General features: G+C 43.2%; 2 protein-coding genes across 2 annotated transcripts in view; one reads left to right on the top strand and one right to left on the bottom strand.

Moving 5' to 3' along the window:
- LOC309395925 (uncharacterized protein) overlaps positions 1–10,547 on the bottom strand; it is a 138,892-nt gene extending 128,345 nt beyond the window's left edge. The window contains exon 1 of the mRNA XM_081960610.1: positions 10,260–10,547. Coding sequence (XP_081816736.1) covers positions 10,260–10,274 — 15 coding nt within the window. The 5' untranslated portion in view covers positions 10,275–10,547. The remainder of the gene's footprint in view (positions 1–10,259) is intronic.
- GRAMD1B (GRAM domain containing 1B) overlaps positions 1–14,396 on the top strand; it is a 441,187-nt gene that overhangs the window by 28,630 nt on the left and 398,161 nt on the right. The window lies entirely within an intron of this gene.

The raw sequence follows: 14,396 nt of genomic DNA, 5'->3' as shown, positions 1-14,396 counted from the left end.
GGGAGTGAGGGAAGAAAGGAGGATAGGTCTTGAAACCCAGTATTTTAAAATCAAAAACGATTTTAATATTTAGAAACAAATTTAGAAATGGACACTTTATCCAAGCTCTTTTCAGGATTCCAAAGTGTGTGTGTGTATACACACACACAGACACACACACACACACACAGCATTTCGAACCCATTGCCATCTAAGGTTTCCTATTGTAAACCTCCCATTGTTGGAAGGCCTGTTACAAGATCTGACAAAAAACAAATAATTCCTGTCAATCCCCCCACCCACCCACACACACACACTCAAAAACAACTGAGGTAGGGGGATTTCAATCAGGGTCCTGCGGGTTTCCTCCTGCAAGAGCCCCCCAGGATGAAAATGCAAGGCTGAGCTTCACCCAATCCATCACCTCTCGCCTGTCTTTCAATTAAAGGCCCTGCAATCGGATCGATAAGAGTGTAATAAGAAGAGAGCCTCGCAGTTCTGAAGCTATTAATTTGCTGAGGCTCTGCCATAGATAAATGGGACCAGAAAAGAGATAAGCACAGATATCAGTCCTATCATTTTGGGAAACCGGGAAGGGGCTTTTGAAGCGGCCCCCTCCCCACTCCTAAAGTCATCTCTGCCCGCAACTAGGGAGGGCTTTGAAGAGAAAACAGACAATAGCAATAGCACTTAGACTTATATATCGCTTCACAGTGCTTTTTACAGCCCCCTCTAAGCGGTATACAGAGTCAGCCTCTAGCCCCCAACAATCTGGGTCCTCATTTTATCCACCTTGGATGGATGGAAGGCTGAATCAACCTTGAGCCGGTCAGGATCGAACTGCTGACAATCAGCAGAATTAGCGTGCAATACTGCATTCTAGCCATGGCATCACCACGGCCCTTCCTCTCTCTCTCCCTCTCTCCTTCCTTCCTTCCTTCTTTAGCACTTAGCAATAGCCCTTAGACTTATATACCGCTTCCCACTGTTTTACAGCCCTCCCTAAGTGGTTTACAGAGTCAGCATATTTGCCCCCAACAATCTGGGTCCTCAGTTTACCCACCTCAGAAGGGTGGAAGGCTGAGTCAACCTTGAGCTGGTGGGACTTGAACTGCCGAACTGCTGGCAATCATCCGAAGTAGCCTGCAGATACTTCTCCAGCAGAAGTAGCCATTCCTGAACTTCCGGTTTGCATGTTTTGTGGTTTTCGCTCTCCGAAAGGCAAAAAATGGCCAAAAATGAAGGCAGAAATCAGCTGGCCAGCATACGCATGGGCACTGGAGCTGACAGGGCAATGCCTCCCGTGCCCTAAGAAATGGGTCCGCATGCCCCCTGTGGCACATGTACCAGAGTTTCATCATCACAGGTCTAGAATCTCCTGCTTGAGCAGGGGGCTGAACTAGAAGACCTCCAAGGTCCCTTCCAGCTCTATTCTGATTGACTGACTGACTGATTGATTGATTGATTGATTGATTGATTGATTGATTGAAGGCGGGATTATTTTGAGTTCCTTTCTCAAGCCCTGAGTCTCCCTTATTTTCCCATTCCTGCATACCTTCTTCAAGATTGTCTCTATCTCTCTAGAAGCCAAGATCTTTCATTAGAAATGTCAAGGTTCTTTGTGGGGACTAATCTATTTTCTTCCCCAGTCTGGTAGCCCTGGGGGTGGAGAGGAGGAAGACATTGCTCATTCTGGAGCAGTCCAAGTCCACAATTTCACAGGGATCCTGGGAGAGAGGGAGAGTTGGGGTTCTCCAGGCTCAGGGACATTGATATCTACCCTCTTAGTTTCGCAGACATTTCACCTGGCTTAAATCCTAGGAATGGAATATCGGTTCCTAGACTAGACAAACCAAACTTTTCTCAGTGAATGAATCAATGAATGGGTTGATTTCTTATTCCTATCATTTACACATGTTGCATCTTAAATTCATGATATCCTTCATATAGCAAGATTTGAGGTTAAAAGAGGTCTGATTTCACAAGTTGAGAAGTAGATCCCTTCCTACAAGGAAAGGGAATGAATAGGGGAGAAACCTACTGAAGTACAAATTCCCATGAGATACCCAACTTCCAGAAGGAAGGGAAGAAGGAAGGGAGGGAGAGAGGGAGGGAGGAAGGGAGGGAAAGAAAAAAGAAAGAAAGAAAAAGAGAGGAAGGAAGGAAGAAAAGAAAGAGAGAGGGAGGGAGGGAAGGAAGGAAAGGGAGAGAGAGAGAGAAAGAAAGAAAGAAAAAAGAAAGAAAGAAAGAAAAAAGAAAGAAAGAGAAAGAAAGAAAGAAAGAAAGAGAAAGAGAAAGAAAGAAAGAAAGAAAGAAAGAAAGAAAGAAAGAAAGAAAGAAAGAAAGAAAGAAAGAAAGAAAGAAAGAAAGAAAGAAAGAAAGAAAGATTCAGCATCGGAGTATTTATATTTGGACTCTTTTTCTCGTAAATGGGAAAAATTGTCCAACTAGGAGTTGCAAATTGCTTAAAGGGATCGCATGACACCACTGCCAGTAAGACTTTATATCAGGAAGCCAACTCAAAACCATAAAAGAGGAGACAATAAGGTTTTTTTTTTCATTCATTAACACACAGAGACACACAGAGAGAAAACATGAGTGAAAAAGGTCAGTTTGACCCAAAATAAAGTCAACACTTAGCAATTCAATCTACTACAGCTGTACACAGGCTCTGTACCAGGACGGGGAAACAGTGTAAGTCATTGTCCCACTTGTAGAGATGCTTACTATTATCAGAATTCCAGGAAAAACCTACTCAATGAATTTCCTTTGAAAGGAATATAAGGAAAAATGACAGGGGAAATAACAATCTGTAGCCTCTTTTGACTCCAAAGATTCTCCTTTGGGACACTTTTAATCCTTTGCCAAAGATTTCAGAAAACCTTAAAGAAAATATTGTGCTCCATTCTATGGCTGCTCAACAGTCTCCTCTGCAGAAGCGGTCACCCTTTTCTTCTCTGAAATTACATCTGCTGCGACTTGCATTTGTCTCCTTGGCTGGACCCGCTAACATTTTTCCCCAAATCCTTCTTGTTCATACCAGCACTTTGAAATTTCTCCTCCGACCTTCTGCTTGGGAGCAGACAATAGAGGTGATATGGGCCCATTATTCATGAGGAACTAAATGCATAACGTGAGAAACTTCTCATCTCCTGACCCTTCTTAGCATAAGAATCGATGATAAAATCCAGAACTGAAAAGGAGCAGAAGGAAAACCTTCTGGGAAACTGAAGGTAAAAAAAAAAAAAGGAGGAAGCGCGTAAGAGGGACACTGTTGTTTTCCTGCCAAGATTCGGGAAGAATCGCCAAATTCTGCAGTTGAAAAATGAATGAAACGTTAGAGTGAAAATGAAGATGATGATGATGAAAATATGGGACAGGAATTTAGGATGCTCTTAAAATTTAGGATATTTCTTTCCTGGAGGGTTCGATCTTAAGTAGAATTGCAAAGTAGGAGGGACTCCCAACACCAATATGCCTTACTTTCAAGTAAGTAGGGAAAAGAATATTCTACATAATTGTTCCAATACTGCATCCTAGTTGAAGAAAAAATAAAGACTGTTCATATCTCTCTCTCTCTCTCTCTCTCTCTCTCTCTCTCTCTCTCTCCCTCTCTCTCCCTCTCTCCCTCTCTCCCATGGTGTGTGTCCTGATTGGCTCAAGGTTGACTCAGCCTTCCATCCTTCTGAGGTAGGTAAAATGAGGACCCTAATTGTTGGGGGGGGAGCGGAATAGGCTGACTCTGTAAACCACTTAGAGAGGGCTGTAAAAGCACTGTGAAGCGGTATATAAGTCTAAGTGCTATTGCTATCTTCCTTCCTTCCCAGTGGTTAGAATACAGTATTGCAGGCTAATTCTGCCAATTGCCAGGAGTTCAATCTTGACCAGTTCAAGGTTGACTCAGCCTTCCATCCATCCAAGGTAGGTAAAATGAGGACCCAGCTTGTTGGGGGTAATATGCTGACTCTGTAAACCACTTAGAGAGGGCTGCTATTGTCTACACTACTATTGTCTACACTACTGAAGTGTTCAACTTTTCTCCTGGACACATGGACATTGCCAAGTCCAACTCACTCCAAAATTAAAGAGGAAGAATACCTACCGGTGGGAGACCCTACAGCTCTACAACTCTTCTGTAAACTGCTCCAGCCAGACCCAAACATGAACAGCTAGTCCTCGGCTTACAAAGTGACCATTCAATATTATGCCAGTACTGAAAAAACCAACTTACAACCATGTTTCACGCTTATGACCGTTGCAGCATCCCCATGGTCATGTGATCAAAATTCAGACACTTGGCAAGGGCTCGTGTGGTCCCCTTTTACGACCTTCTGACCAGCAAAGTCAATGAGAAAGATAGATTCCCTTAACAACCGTGTTACTAACTTAACAACTGGAATGATTCCCTTAACAACCGTGGTAAAGAAGATTGTAAAATGGGGCAAAGTTCAACCAATGTCTCACTTAACAACAGAAATGTTGGGCTCAACTGTGGTCGTAAATCTAGGACTACCTGCAGTTAGAGACCCAAGCTGCCTCCTTGGCCTTCACTAAGTACATTTACACACAAGCAATAAAGGATATGGGATGTGGTGGCTCAGTGGCTAAGATGCTGAGCTTGTCAATCAAAAAGGTTGGCAGTTCAGCTGTTTGAATCCCTAGCGCCACGTAACAGAGTGAGCTCCCGTTACTTGTTCCAGCTTCTGCCAACCTAGCAGTTCGAAAGCACATAAGAAATGCAAGTAGAAAAATAGGAACCAGCTTTGGTGGGAAGGTAACAGTGTTCCATGCGCCTTCGGCATTGAGTCATGCCGGTCACATGACCACAGAGACGTCTTCGGATAGCGCTGGCTCTTTGGCTTTGAAACGGAGATGAGCACCGCCCCCTAGAGTCGGGAACGACTAGCATATCTGTACGAGGGGAACTTTTACCTTTTTAATAAAGGATATAAAATAGACATGCCTTCCAGTGAACTGGGAATCAATCGTCCTTTGACTTGGGGATGGCAAGAAAACAATCTCTTTTGTGTTTATAATTCTGAGTCACAATTAAATGCAATGAAGAACATTTATGGAGACACCAGCCTTAAGTAGCTTGCAAGTAGCATATATTTGAAATCTCACCTGCAAATAAAAAAATTGTTTATAAACTGTCAACTAGGTTTGCGTCCGATTTACAAGTGGCTTAGAATTCCAGGAAAAGTGGAAAGAGACGGCTCTGTTCTCTCCGTGGAAGATCTGAGACCTCAAGTATGAACTTTGCCAGTAGATCAGTTAAATATTGCAAGAATTCATTGCATTCCAGCTTTTCCATTTTGGTATAGCTCACAGGTCAGCAACTGGTGGCCGTGGAGCTGTGTCTGGCTCTTTCATCCCTCTGCTGCGTCTCCCTGTGGCCAGTCGGCACCACAATTTCGAGAGGAGCTTCCGGTTTGGGGGTGGGGGAAGTAGGGTGGGAAGAGACTCTATGGCAGGGGTGTCCAAACTTGGCAACTTTAAGACTTGTGGACTTCAACTCCCAGAATTCCCCAGCCAGCTGGCTGGGGAATTCTGGGAGTTGAAGTCCACAAGTCTTAAAGTTGCCAAGTTTGGACACCCCTGCTCTATGGCAAGGGGGGGAAGGGGGTTCCAGTCAGCTCCACAATTGATTGGGCTTTCAGTTAGGACAGGTAGAGGAAAAAGGATGCCACGCTAGGACGAGACTCTATGGTGGGGAAACCGGACTTCCGGTTGGCTCCAGAATTGAACGGGGGGCTTCCGCTTAGGACCCTTGTGGCTCTTTGAGTGTTTAAGGTTGCAGACCCCTGGTATAGCTGATAGGTCTAGGCCATTTACTGTGAATTTTATCACATTTGCCATGAAAAATTATATGTTGCAGTCTGTGTGGGCCATTCCCTCCCCCCCAGTCTTTAATATTAATAATCCTTTATGGAGTTTCTTTCAAATACATAATGTAAGTTTCTTATTTTTTTAAAAAAAAACACTGGAACAACTTTTTTTTTAAAAAAAATGGGAATAAAGCCATGCCAAACCACTTCCCACTTTTTGCCAAACACAAACAACACCCCCCCTCTCCATTTTTATCCATCAAGGCACTGGGATAGGCAACGGATATTATTATGCTTTTGATTAGTAGGTGGACATCTATTAAGAGTTGAGGTCAAGCTGCATCAGACAAAGCATTCCATTTTTAAATCTTCATTGTAAATGTGGCCACTGTGTGAGAGCAAATTAACAGAATAACAGAGTTGGAAGGGACCTTGGAGGTCTTCTAGTCCAACCCCCCGCTCAGGCAGGAAACCTTACACCATTCCAGACAAAACGGTTGCCCAATCTCTTCTTAAAACTTCCAGTGTTGGAGCATTCACAACTTCTGGAGGAAATTAGAATGCTTTGTAGATAAATCAGAAAGTTTGACTGCTAATCTGGCTTGCAACTATGAAAAATATGGTCCTGAGTCACATTTTTCATTGCTTTGAACGGACACAAAACAAACTGTTGCAAGTTGAGAACTACCTGTACTCTCTAATCCACCCATTATGCACAAGATTTTTTCAGCTGTAGGTCTTGCTCAAGCTGCCCTGAATGAAAACTTTGGAGCAGCCCAGGTGCTATAATTTTTTGTAAAAATAAATAAATAAATCATTTTTAATTCCAGCTCATTTTGGGCTGACATTTGTGTAGCTTCAGCTGCAAAGAAAAACGTTGGCTAAATATAGACCTACACTTAGGAGGGGAGAGAGAGGAGGGAGTTGGCTGATGGAATGTCTAGTAGGTTTTCCTAGGGATTTTTTTCCCCTACACATCTTGAAGTAATCGCCTCTCCTCTCCTTTTTCACTGCTACCCTTGCCTTCAAGCCATAGCACCATGACAGAAATAAATTAGCATGAGGTTCAGGTCACACCGGGAGGGAAGTAAACCTTTAGACCAGTATGGATGGGAAAATGCCCAAAGACAGCTGAAGCAGGAGGAATCTCAGCGGGATACAAAGATAGATGTTGGTGGAGTGATTTCGCAGAGCAAAACAATGTTGGGAGACATTCCGACTTCAGATAAGAGAAGGTTAGGTGGGATTCCTGTGATGGTGGACATCACTATAGCGAAAGAAAATCAAAACCTTGCTCAACAGTAGTAACTGTGAAAGGGATCTTGGAGTCCTAGTGGACAACCATTTAAATAGGAGCCAGCCGTGTGCAGCAGCTGCCAAAAAAGCCAACACAGTTCTAGGCTGCATCAACAGAGGGATGGAATCAAGATCATGTGAAGGGTTAATACCACTTTTTAAAGCCTTGCTAAGGCCACACTTGGAATACTGCATTCAGTTCTGGTCGCCACGATGTAGAAAAGATGTGGAGACTCTAGAAAGAGTGCAGAGAAGAGCAACAAAGATGATTAGGGGACTGGAGACTAAAACATATGAAGAACGGTTGCAGGAACTGGGTATGTTTAGCTTAAGAGAAAGAAGGACTAGGGGAGACATGAAAGCATTGTTCCAATATCTCAGGGGTTGCCACAAAAAAGAGGGAGTCAAGCTATTCTCCAAGGCACCTGAGGGTAGAACAAGAAGCAATGGGTGGAAACTAATCAAGGAGAGAAGCAACTTAGAACTAAGGAGAAATTTCCTGACAGTTAGAACAATTAATCCGTGGAACAGAAGTTGCCTCCAGAAGTTGTGAATGCCCCAACACTGGAAGTCTTTAAGAAGATGTTGGATAGCTATTTGTCTGAAATGGCATAGGGTTTCCTGCCTAGGCAGGGGGTTGGACTAGAAGACCTCCAAGGTCCCTTCCAACTCTACTATTGTATTGTAAGTCTCTCCGGGTAGATGAGTAGCACCTCAAAGAAAAGGCTGGATAAGAGATAGACTTCCTGGTCATTTGATTTTGGGAGCGGAGCAGAGGTGGTATTCAGCAGGTTCTGACCAGTTCTGGAGAACCGGTAGCAGTTCTCCTCTTTTTGGAAAAAAACAGGTTGAAAAAAGCCTTAAAAACGGGCCAAAAAAAGGCCTGAAAAAAGGTTGAAAAAAGGCCCCAAAACAGGCTGTGCAGAGGCCAAAAAAATGGCTGGTGTGTGGGCGGGGCTTCAGAAATATTCGGTCGATAAGACAAAGAGACATTTTCACCCCTTTTGGGAGACAAAAAAGTGCGTCTTATAGTCCAAAAAATACAGTAATTGACTAGATTCTTGTCTAAAGGCATGAGCAATAACTTAGTTTAACTGGAGCTTAAGGTGTGGTCTTGATTCTGTGTGTCTCGCAGCCACACATTTATTCACCGCATCTTCTTCCTCTCAATAAAGCAATGAAATAAGCAAATATTATCCGCATCCCATTGGACACCTCAAGACTATCCTGTTCCAGCATTTTCTCATGGTGGCCAATGAAAAGGGAACTCTAGAAGTAGAAGGTGGAGACATCATCCCTCTCTCTGCAGGGATCCAAGTAACACCCCCAACCAATGAAGACTCCGAGGCAGGCAATTCCTCAAAGTTCCAATTTGTTGAAGATGTCATATTGGCACCTCTGGGAAAACCCAACTCTGAAATCTTCTAATTCCCCCCACCCCCCACCCCCAAACGAAAGTCAAAGTTCCATCCCCTGCACCCACATGTCCATTACATGATCAATGTATCTAAGAAATCTAAGGCTAAGAATTTCTGAGAACTGAAGTCTCTGCATCTTTCAATATTTGATCTCACTTGGCTTTGAGAGAACTAAAATGAAGCCGGGGGCAACAAGTATTGGATGCAGGTCAACAGAAATATCTAAACAGACTTCTCTTCTCTACCTGTTTTGGTGATGGCCTCTCTGGAAGAACTGGAAGATCTTTCAACCATAATTCAAACCATAATTCTTGCGCTTACTAGAGAGCATTTCGGGAGGAGGGCAGATTTTGTGCCATGCCCTCCAAGGGAGGTACAAAAACACCCCGATGCAAAAAACCTTTGTGTCCATTTGAGTCTGAGACGGTTACACACAGGTGACAACTACCTTTTCTGCGTAGCTTCAAGGGTACCTGTTTTGCCCCACTCCCTTGCTAGGCTAAACAAGGAGAACACAAATCTTGTGACCAACTGGTTCCCAAAGTGCTTTTTCAAGAGGCAACTGGACTTTCTGGTTTTTTTTTCAGAGCCGAAGAAGCTTCTTGGATGAGGAGCGAAGAGTCTTCAAAGGAAAACCAAGGAAGTCCAGTTGCCTCTTGAAAAAACACCTTTGGGACCACCATGACCTGGATGACGGAGAATCTCCATCGACATTTGGAAACTGGGTCTTCAGAAATCTCAAGAATAGCCCAGGTCTCTTTCTGTTTGAGATTATGAGGGGGTTGTTTTTATGTCGCCTCTCTCTTTCTCATGTCGAAGTTATTCTAAGATTACTTCGTGTGGTTTAACGCTTTGAGAATGTTATTCTCTCTTCACTTCCTTTCGATTGTCTGCCTGATTACATGTAAATGTGTAACTGCCAGCTGGTCTTTGACCACAAATCAAGTTTATCCTTCTATTCCTAACGGGTCTCTTTCAGGCAATTTCATTTCCCCAGAAGTAATCTTTCCCTCCCACCCCTCACCATGGCTGCAGCCTCTTTGAAATTCACGGCATGACTTGGAATGCAGATGAAAACGACTCCGCCGCGATACCACAAACATTTTAATAGGGAAAAAGAATTACTGGCACTGACTTTCTGCTTAGCGAGACAATATGCCACGGGAAAGGAATAGCAGCTCCCCCCCCCAACATCTGCATTCAGGTCAGGCACACAGCTCAAATTAAGTTTCTCAGCAACTTTCCAGAAGTTTACTAGATCAATCAAGGTTAAAGAAGGAGCATTAATTGCAGGGTGCCAGGAGGGAATCAATGGATCCATTTCTTAACTATTTTTCTCTGCCAACTGAAATAAATCTTCTAATCAACCTCCCTCCCTACCCTCGTTCTTCTCCCCCCCACTCTCTCCCCTCTCTCTCCTTCTCTCTCTCTTTCTCCTCTCTCTCTCTCTCTTTCCCCCCCCTCTCTCCTTCTCTCTCTCTCTCTCTCCCTCTCCTCTCATTTCCAGTTGTTTAAAGAAAGTCAGTGAAACATTTTTTCTATCACGTGTCCTTCCCCAAGCTTTAACAGTACGGAAACCTGCAGTGCAAAACAACTGCCCAGAACACAAAGCCCGTTCTAATCAAGTCAGGAAATCAAAGCAGCAAAGCGCTCAAGACATTCATAAAAATCTAAAGCTGACCACAATCCCATTTCAAAACTGTTGGTCTCCATGGAAGGACCATTTATTTCTACTGACCTGGGCAGCCTCCATTCCCTTCCCCTTCTCCTTTCGGTGTTGGCTCGTTCATCAGGGCAAAATCTGCCTCTCCAAAGAGTTACACGGAGGACCTTCCCACTTCTTCGCCCGCAGAACAGAGAACACTCGACTCAGACGGGTCCTTCCAACTTTGCAAAGTAAATCCAGGGTCCTGGAGTTGACTTCAGACATCGTCTCTTGACAGGCAGCCGGGAAGGAGGCTGGCGCTGGGGGCCAAGCACAGACCTGAACTCTCATGCCGAGAGCCGCCTCGTTCAATGAATAGCGTTTCCCTTCTCGGTTGTCATGCTGAGGGAAACCTACCGCCCTCCTGCTCCTTCCAAAGCTGAGAATGAAGCTGAATTGAAGAGGAGAGCTCAGATCCAAGGGACAAGCTCCACCGCCAATACCAACCCAGCTCTCATAGGTGAAGGAAAGCAGGCCAGTTGCAACCTGCAAATCAGTTCATGAAAAGGGATGTTAGTTTGGGCTACCTCCCGTATGTATGTCTGAATATAATCTATGCCCTCTTCACCCTTGTCTCCCCACCCATCCTCCAAGTTTGCTCTTATTTGCAACACTTGTTCTCCCACCTAAACCTAAGAGTTATGCAGCTCCCAAGGAGTGGATTGCATAGGTCTTAATGAAAACGGACAAAATATGAAGATTTTTGGTCATATATACAGTAAACAGTGTATATCTAGCTATCTAGCTATCTCTATATTGATATCTATAACCTATATCTCTCCATCTATCTATCCATATCTATATCTATCTATATCTATAATAGATAAGTCTCTATCTATCTATCTATCTATCATCTATCTATCTATCTATCTATCTCTATAATCTATATCTATCCATCTATCCATCCATCTATCTATATCTATCTATCTACAGTATACAGTAGAATACAGAAAAGGGGACGCATGAAAAATATTGAGGATGAAACCAGTTTAAGAATTTATGAACGTTTACATTTTATCAGGGATGCGGTGGCTCAGTGGCTAAGTCACTGCGCTTTTCTATCAGAAAGGTCGCAGTTCGGCAGTTCGAATCCCTAGCGCCGTGTAATGGAATGAGCTCCCGTTACTTGTCCCAGCTTCTGCCAACCTAGCAGTTCGAAAGCATGTAAAAATGCAAGTAAAAAAATAGGAACCACCTTTGGTGGGAAGGGAACAGCGGTCCGTGCGCCTTCGGGATTGAGTCATACCGGCCACATGACCATGGAGACGTCTTCGGACAGGGCTGGCTCTTTGGCTTTGAAACAGAGATGAGCACCGCCCCCTAGAGTTGGGAACGTATGTGTAGCACATATGTGCGAGGGGAACCTTTACCTTTTATACAGTAATTGTGGAATCCTTTTGGGGAAAGTGTATTTTTGAGGTTTGATGGATAATAATACCACTTTTGGGGGAATTTCAAAATAACCATATTCCACTGCTGGAATGGCGTGGGAATAGCCCAGACTTTAACCGAATTGAAAATCTATGAAGCCGACTAAAGAAACTTAGTTAGTCAGAAGCGACACAGCAATAAAACCCAGTTAGCAGAAGCAATCATTCCATCTTGGTTAACAGCTGCCGAACTAAAAGACTTGGTTCACTCCATGGGAAGACATTGCAATTGTCTTAATTCATGCTAAAGGCTAAAGGCTACCCAACTAAGTATTAACTGACATGGTGCAATAATTTTGGTATCTCTCATTTTTTTCTATGGTGATAATTTTTGCATATCTCGTTTCACTTTTCTTCTTTATAACTGTGATTCTAATAGCAAATCCTTCATAAGAGTTATTGCATTACATTCTTGATTAAATTATCTTTCCATTGATATATAATCTTATGGTACTACTTCAAAAGTAGTTAGTTAATAGCTAGTTTTAGAAAATATACTTTCCCCAAAAGGTTTCCACAATTTTGGCCACTACTGTAAATAGGGCCATTCCTGGCTGGGGAGGGGAAAGGGGGTGTAGCAAGCCAACCCATTGAGAAGCTCCACTTTTGTTTTCTCAACAAACATTATTGCAAGCGCTGAAGGAATGAGGTGTGCTTGGCCTCATTTTTTTCTGCCCAAAAGAGGAGGTAAGACAAGATACCAAGGGGACCTTCCTGGGTGAAGGTCAGCTGCAAAGCAACATTCATGATAATTACTTGCATGAATTATTTCGGTGACTATTAAGAGTTAATCCCCCTTCTTTGGTGGGAACAATTCATGGCTAGATGAATGTTGTGATGGTACACTCTTGTCTTTCTGTCCTGATTTTGTTGAACTGCCTGGCTATTCCTGGAATCAATTCCAAGTTGAAGGAGTCCTTCACTATGGCCACGAATAACGAGGAAGCAGGAACATCTGAAATAAGTTCAAAAAAATAAGGAGATGAGCAAGACACTATGGAAAGTGTCTTAGTCAATGTTTGGTAATATAGGACCACCTTGAATATTTTGATAGATTGAATGAAGAATTAGAGTTGACACCAGTAGACTCAACAAGTTATCTCAAAAGCTAAGTAGTTCACTTAATGTTGGCAAGCCATATTTATTATACCATATTTAATCCCATTTCAAAGCTGGATTGTTTATTTCGTGTTAGTTACATTAGAGTAGAGTAGAGTAGAGTAGAGTAGAGTAGAGTAGAGTAGAGTAGAGTAGAGTAGAGTGGAATAGGAATAGGGTAGTGTAGGATAGGGAAGAATAGAATAGAATAGAATAAGGAATAGGAATAGGAATAGGGGTAGGGTAGGGTAGGGTAGGGTAGAATAGAATAGAATAAGGAATAGGAATAGGAATAGGGGTAGGGTAGGGTAGAATAGAATAGAATAGAATAGAATAGAATAGAACAGAACAGAACAGAATAAGGAATAGAGATAGGGATAGGAATAAACTGGAAGGGATCTTGGAGGCCTTCTAGTCCAGCCCCACTCAATATCATAGGTAATTTATATTTATTTTATCATCTTGCCCTACCTGATTCTCATATGGATCCTTTTTGGTACCTTTTCTTTAAGGATAGGGGCAATTTGCATTGTTGGAGCTGTCAGCAAAAAGCCCCCCCCCCCCCTCAAAGGAATTACTCGAGCGGGAAATTAAAGAAGCAGAAAGAATAGGAAAAGCAGAATAACTTTTCCTTTCTATAGCCGTGCCTCACTTCCTGTTCAACCTCCCAAGGTTGCCGCGACAATAAACACAAGGATGTTGTCCACAATCACCGTTTATTTTTTTAAAATAATAATAATAGGCATTTCTATTGAAATTTTGAGGATGGGCAAATTTCTTTAGGTAAAGGTAAAGGTTCCCCTCGCACATACAGTACCTGCTACTCGTTCCTGACTCTAGGGGGCAATGCTCATCTCCGTTTCAAAGCCAAAGAGCCAGCGATGTCTCTGTGGCCATGTAGCTGGCACGCTTTTGCCTTCCCACCAAAGGTGGATCCTATTTTTCTACTTGCATTTTTACGTGCTTTCAAACTGCTAGGTTGGCAGAAGCTGGGACAAGTAACGGGGGCTCACTCCGTTATGTGGCGCTGGGGATTCGAGCTGCCGACCTTTCTGATCGACAAGCTCAGCGTCTTAGCCACTGAGCCCCTTAAATTTCTTTAAATTCACTCTTTTTAAAATAATAATAATAATAATAACACGGCTGATTGTGGCATGAAAAATGTTGAAATGAGGAGAAACAGCTTATGCATCTTCCCACCCATCCCCCACCACTCTTTTATTGGCCACATTTTTTTATTTCCCCAAAACTGTGGCTTCTAAGAACCACCTTTATACAAGCAGAATAAATATTGCAGGGTATTTCCTTGGACAAAACATCCAACTGTTTATGATCCATTGCACCCTCTTCCTCCCTCTGCCTCACCCGCTGTAGATACCAACTTTAGAAAGCTCACATATCTACAAATACGCTCACAAAGACTTCACCTCTTGTCCTCTGTCTCACTCGCACACTTCCCCCCCTCCCATTACATGCTCAGACTTTCCAACACTTCGGGGGGCCCCAAAGTATTCGCTATTATCAGTTGAGTCACGTTGAAAGCTCAGCAAAAGGTCATTTCAGGTCATTCCCGAGATGAAAGAAAGGAGCTAAAGTATGTGAAAGAGACAGCCACGAGGAGGAGGAAGAGGAGGAGGAGGAG

This window comes from Natrix helvetica, assembly GCF_964273705.1.
Source record: "Natrix helvetica genome assembly, chromosome: 8".
In the NCBI taxonomy this organism is placed as follows: Eukaryota; Metazoa; Chordata; class Lepidosauria; order Squamata; family Natricidae; genus Natrix; species Natrix helvetica.
This window is presented reverse-complemented; position numbering and strand designations above follow the sequence as displayed.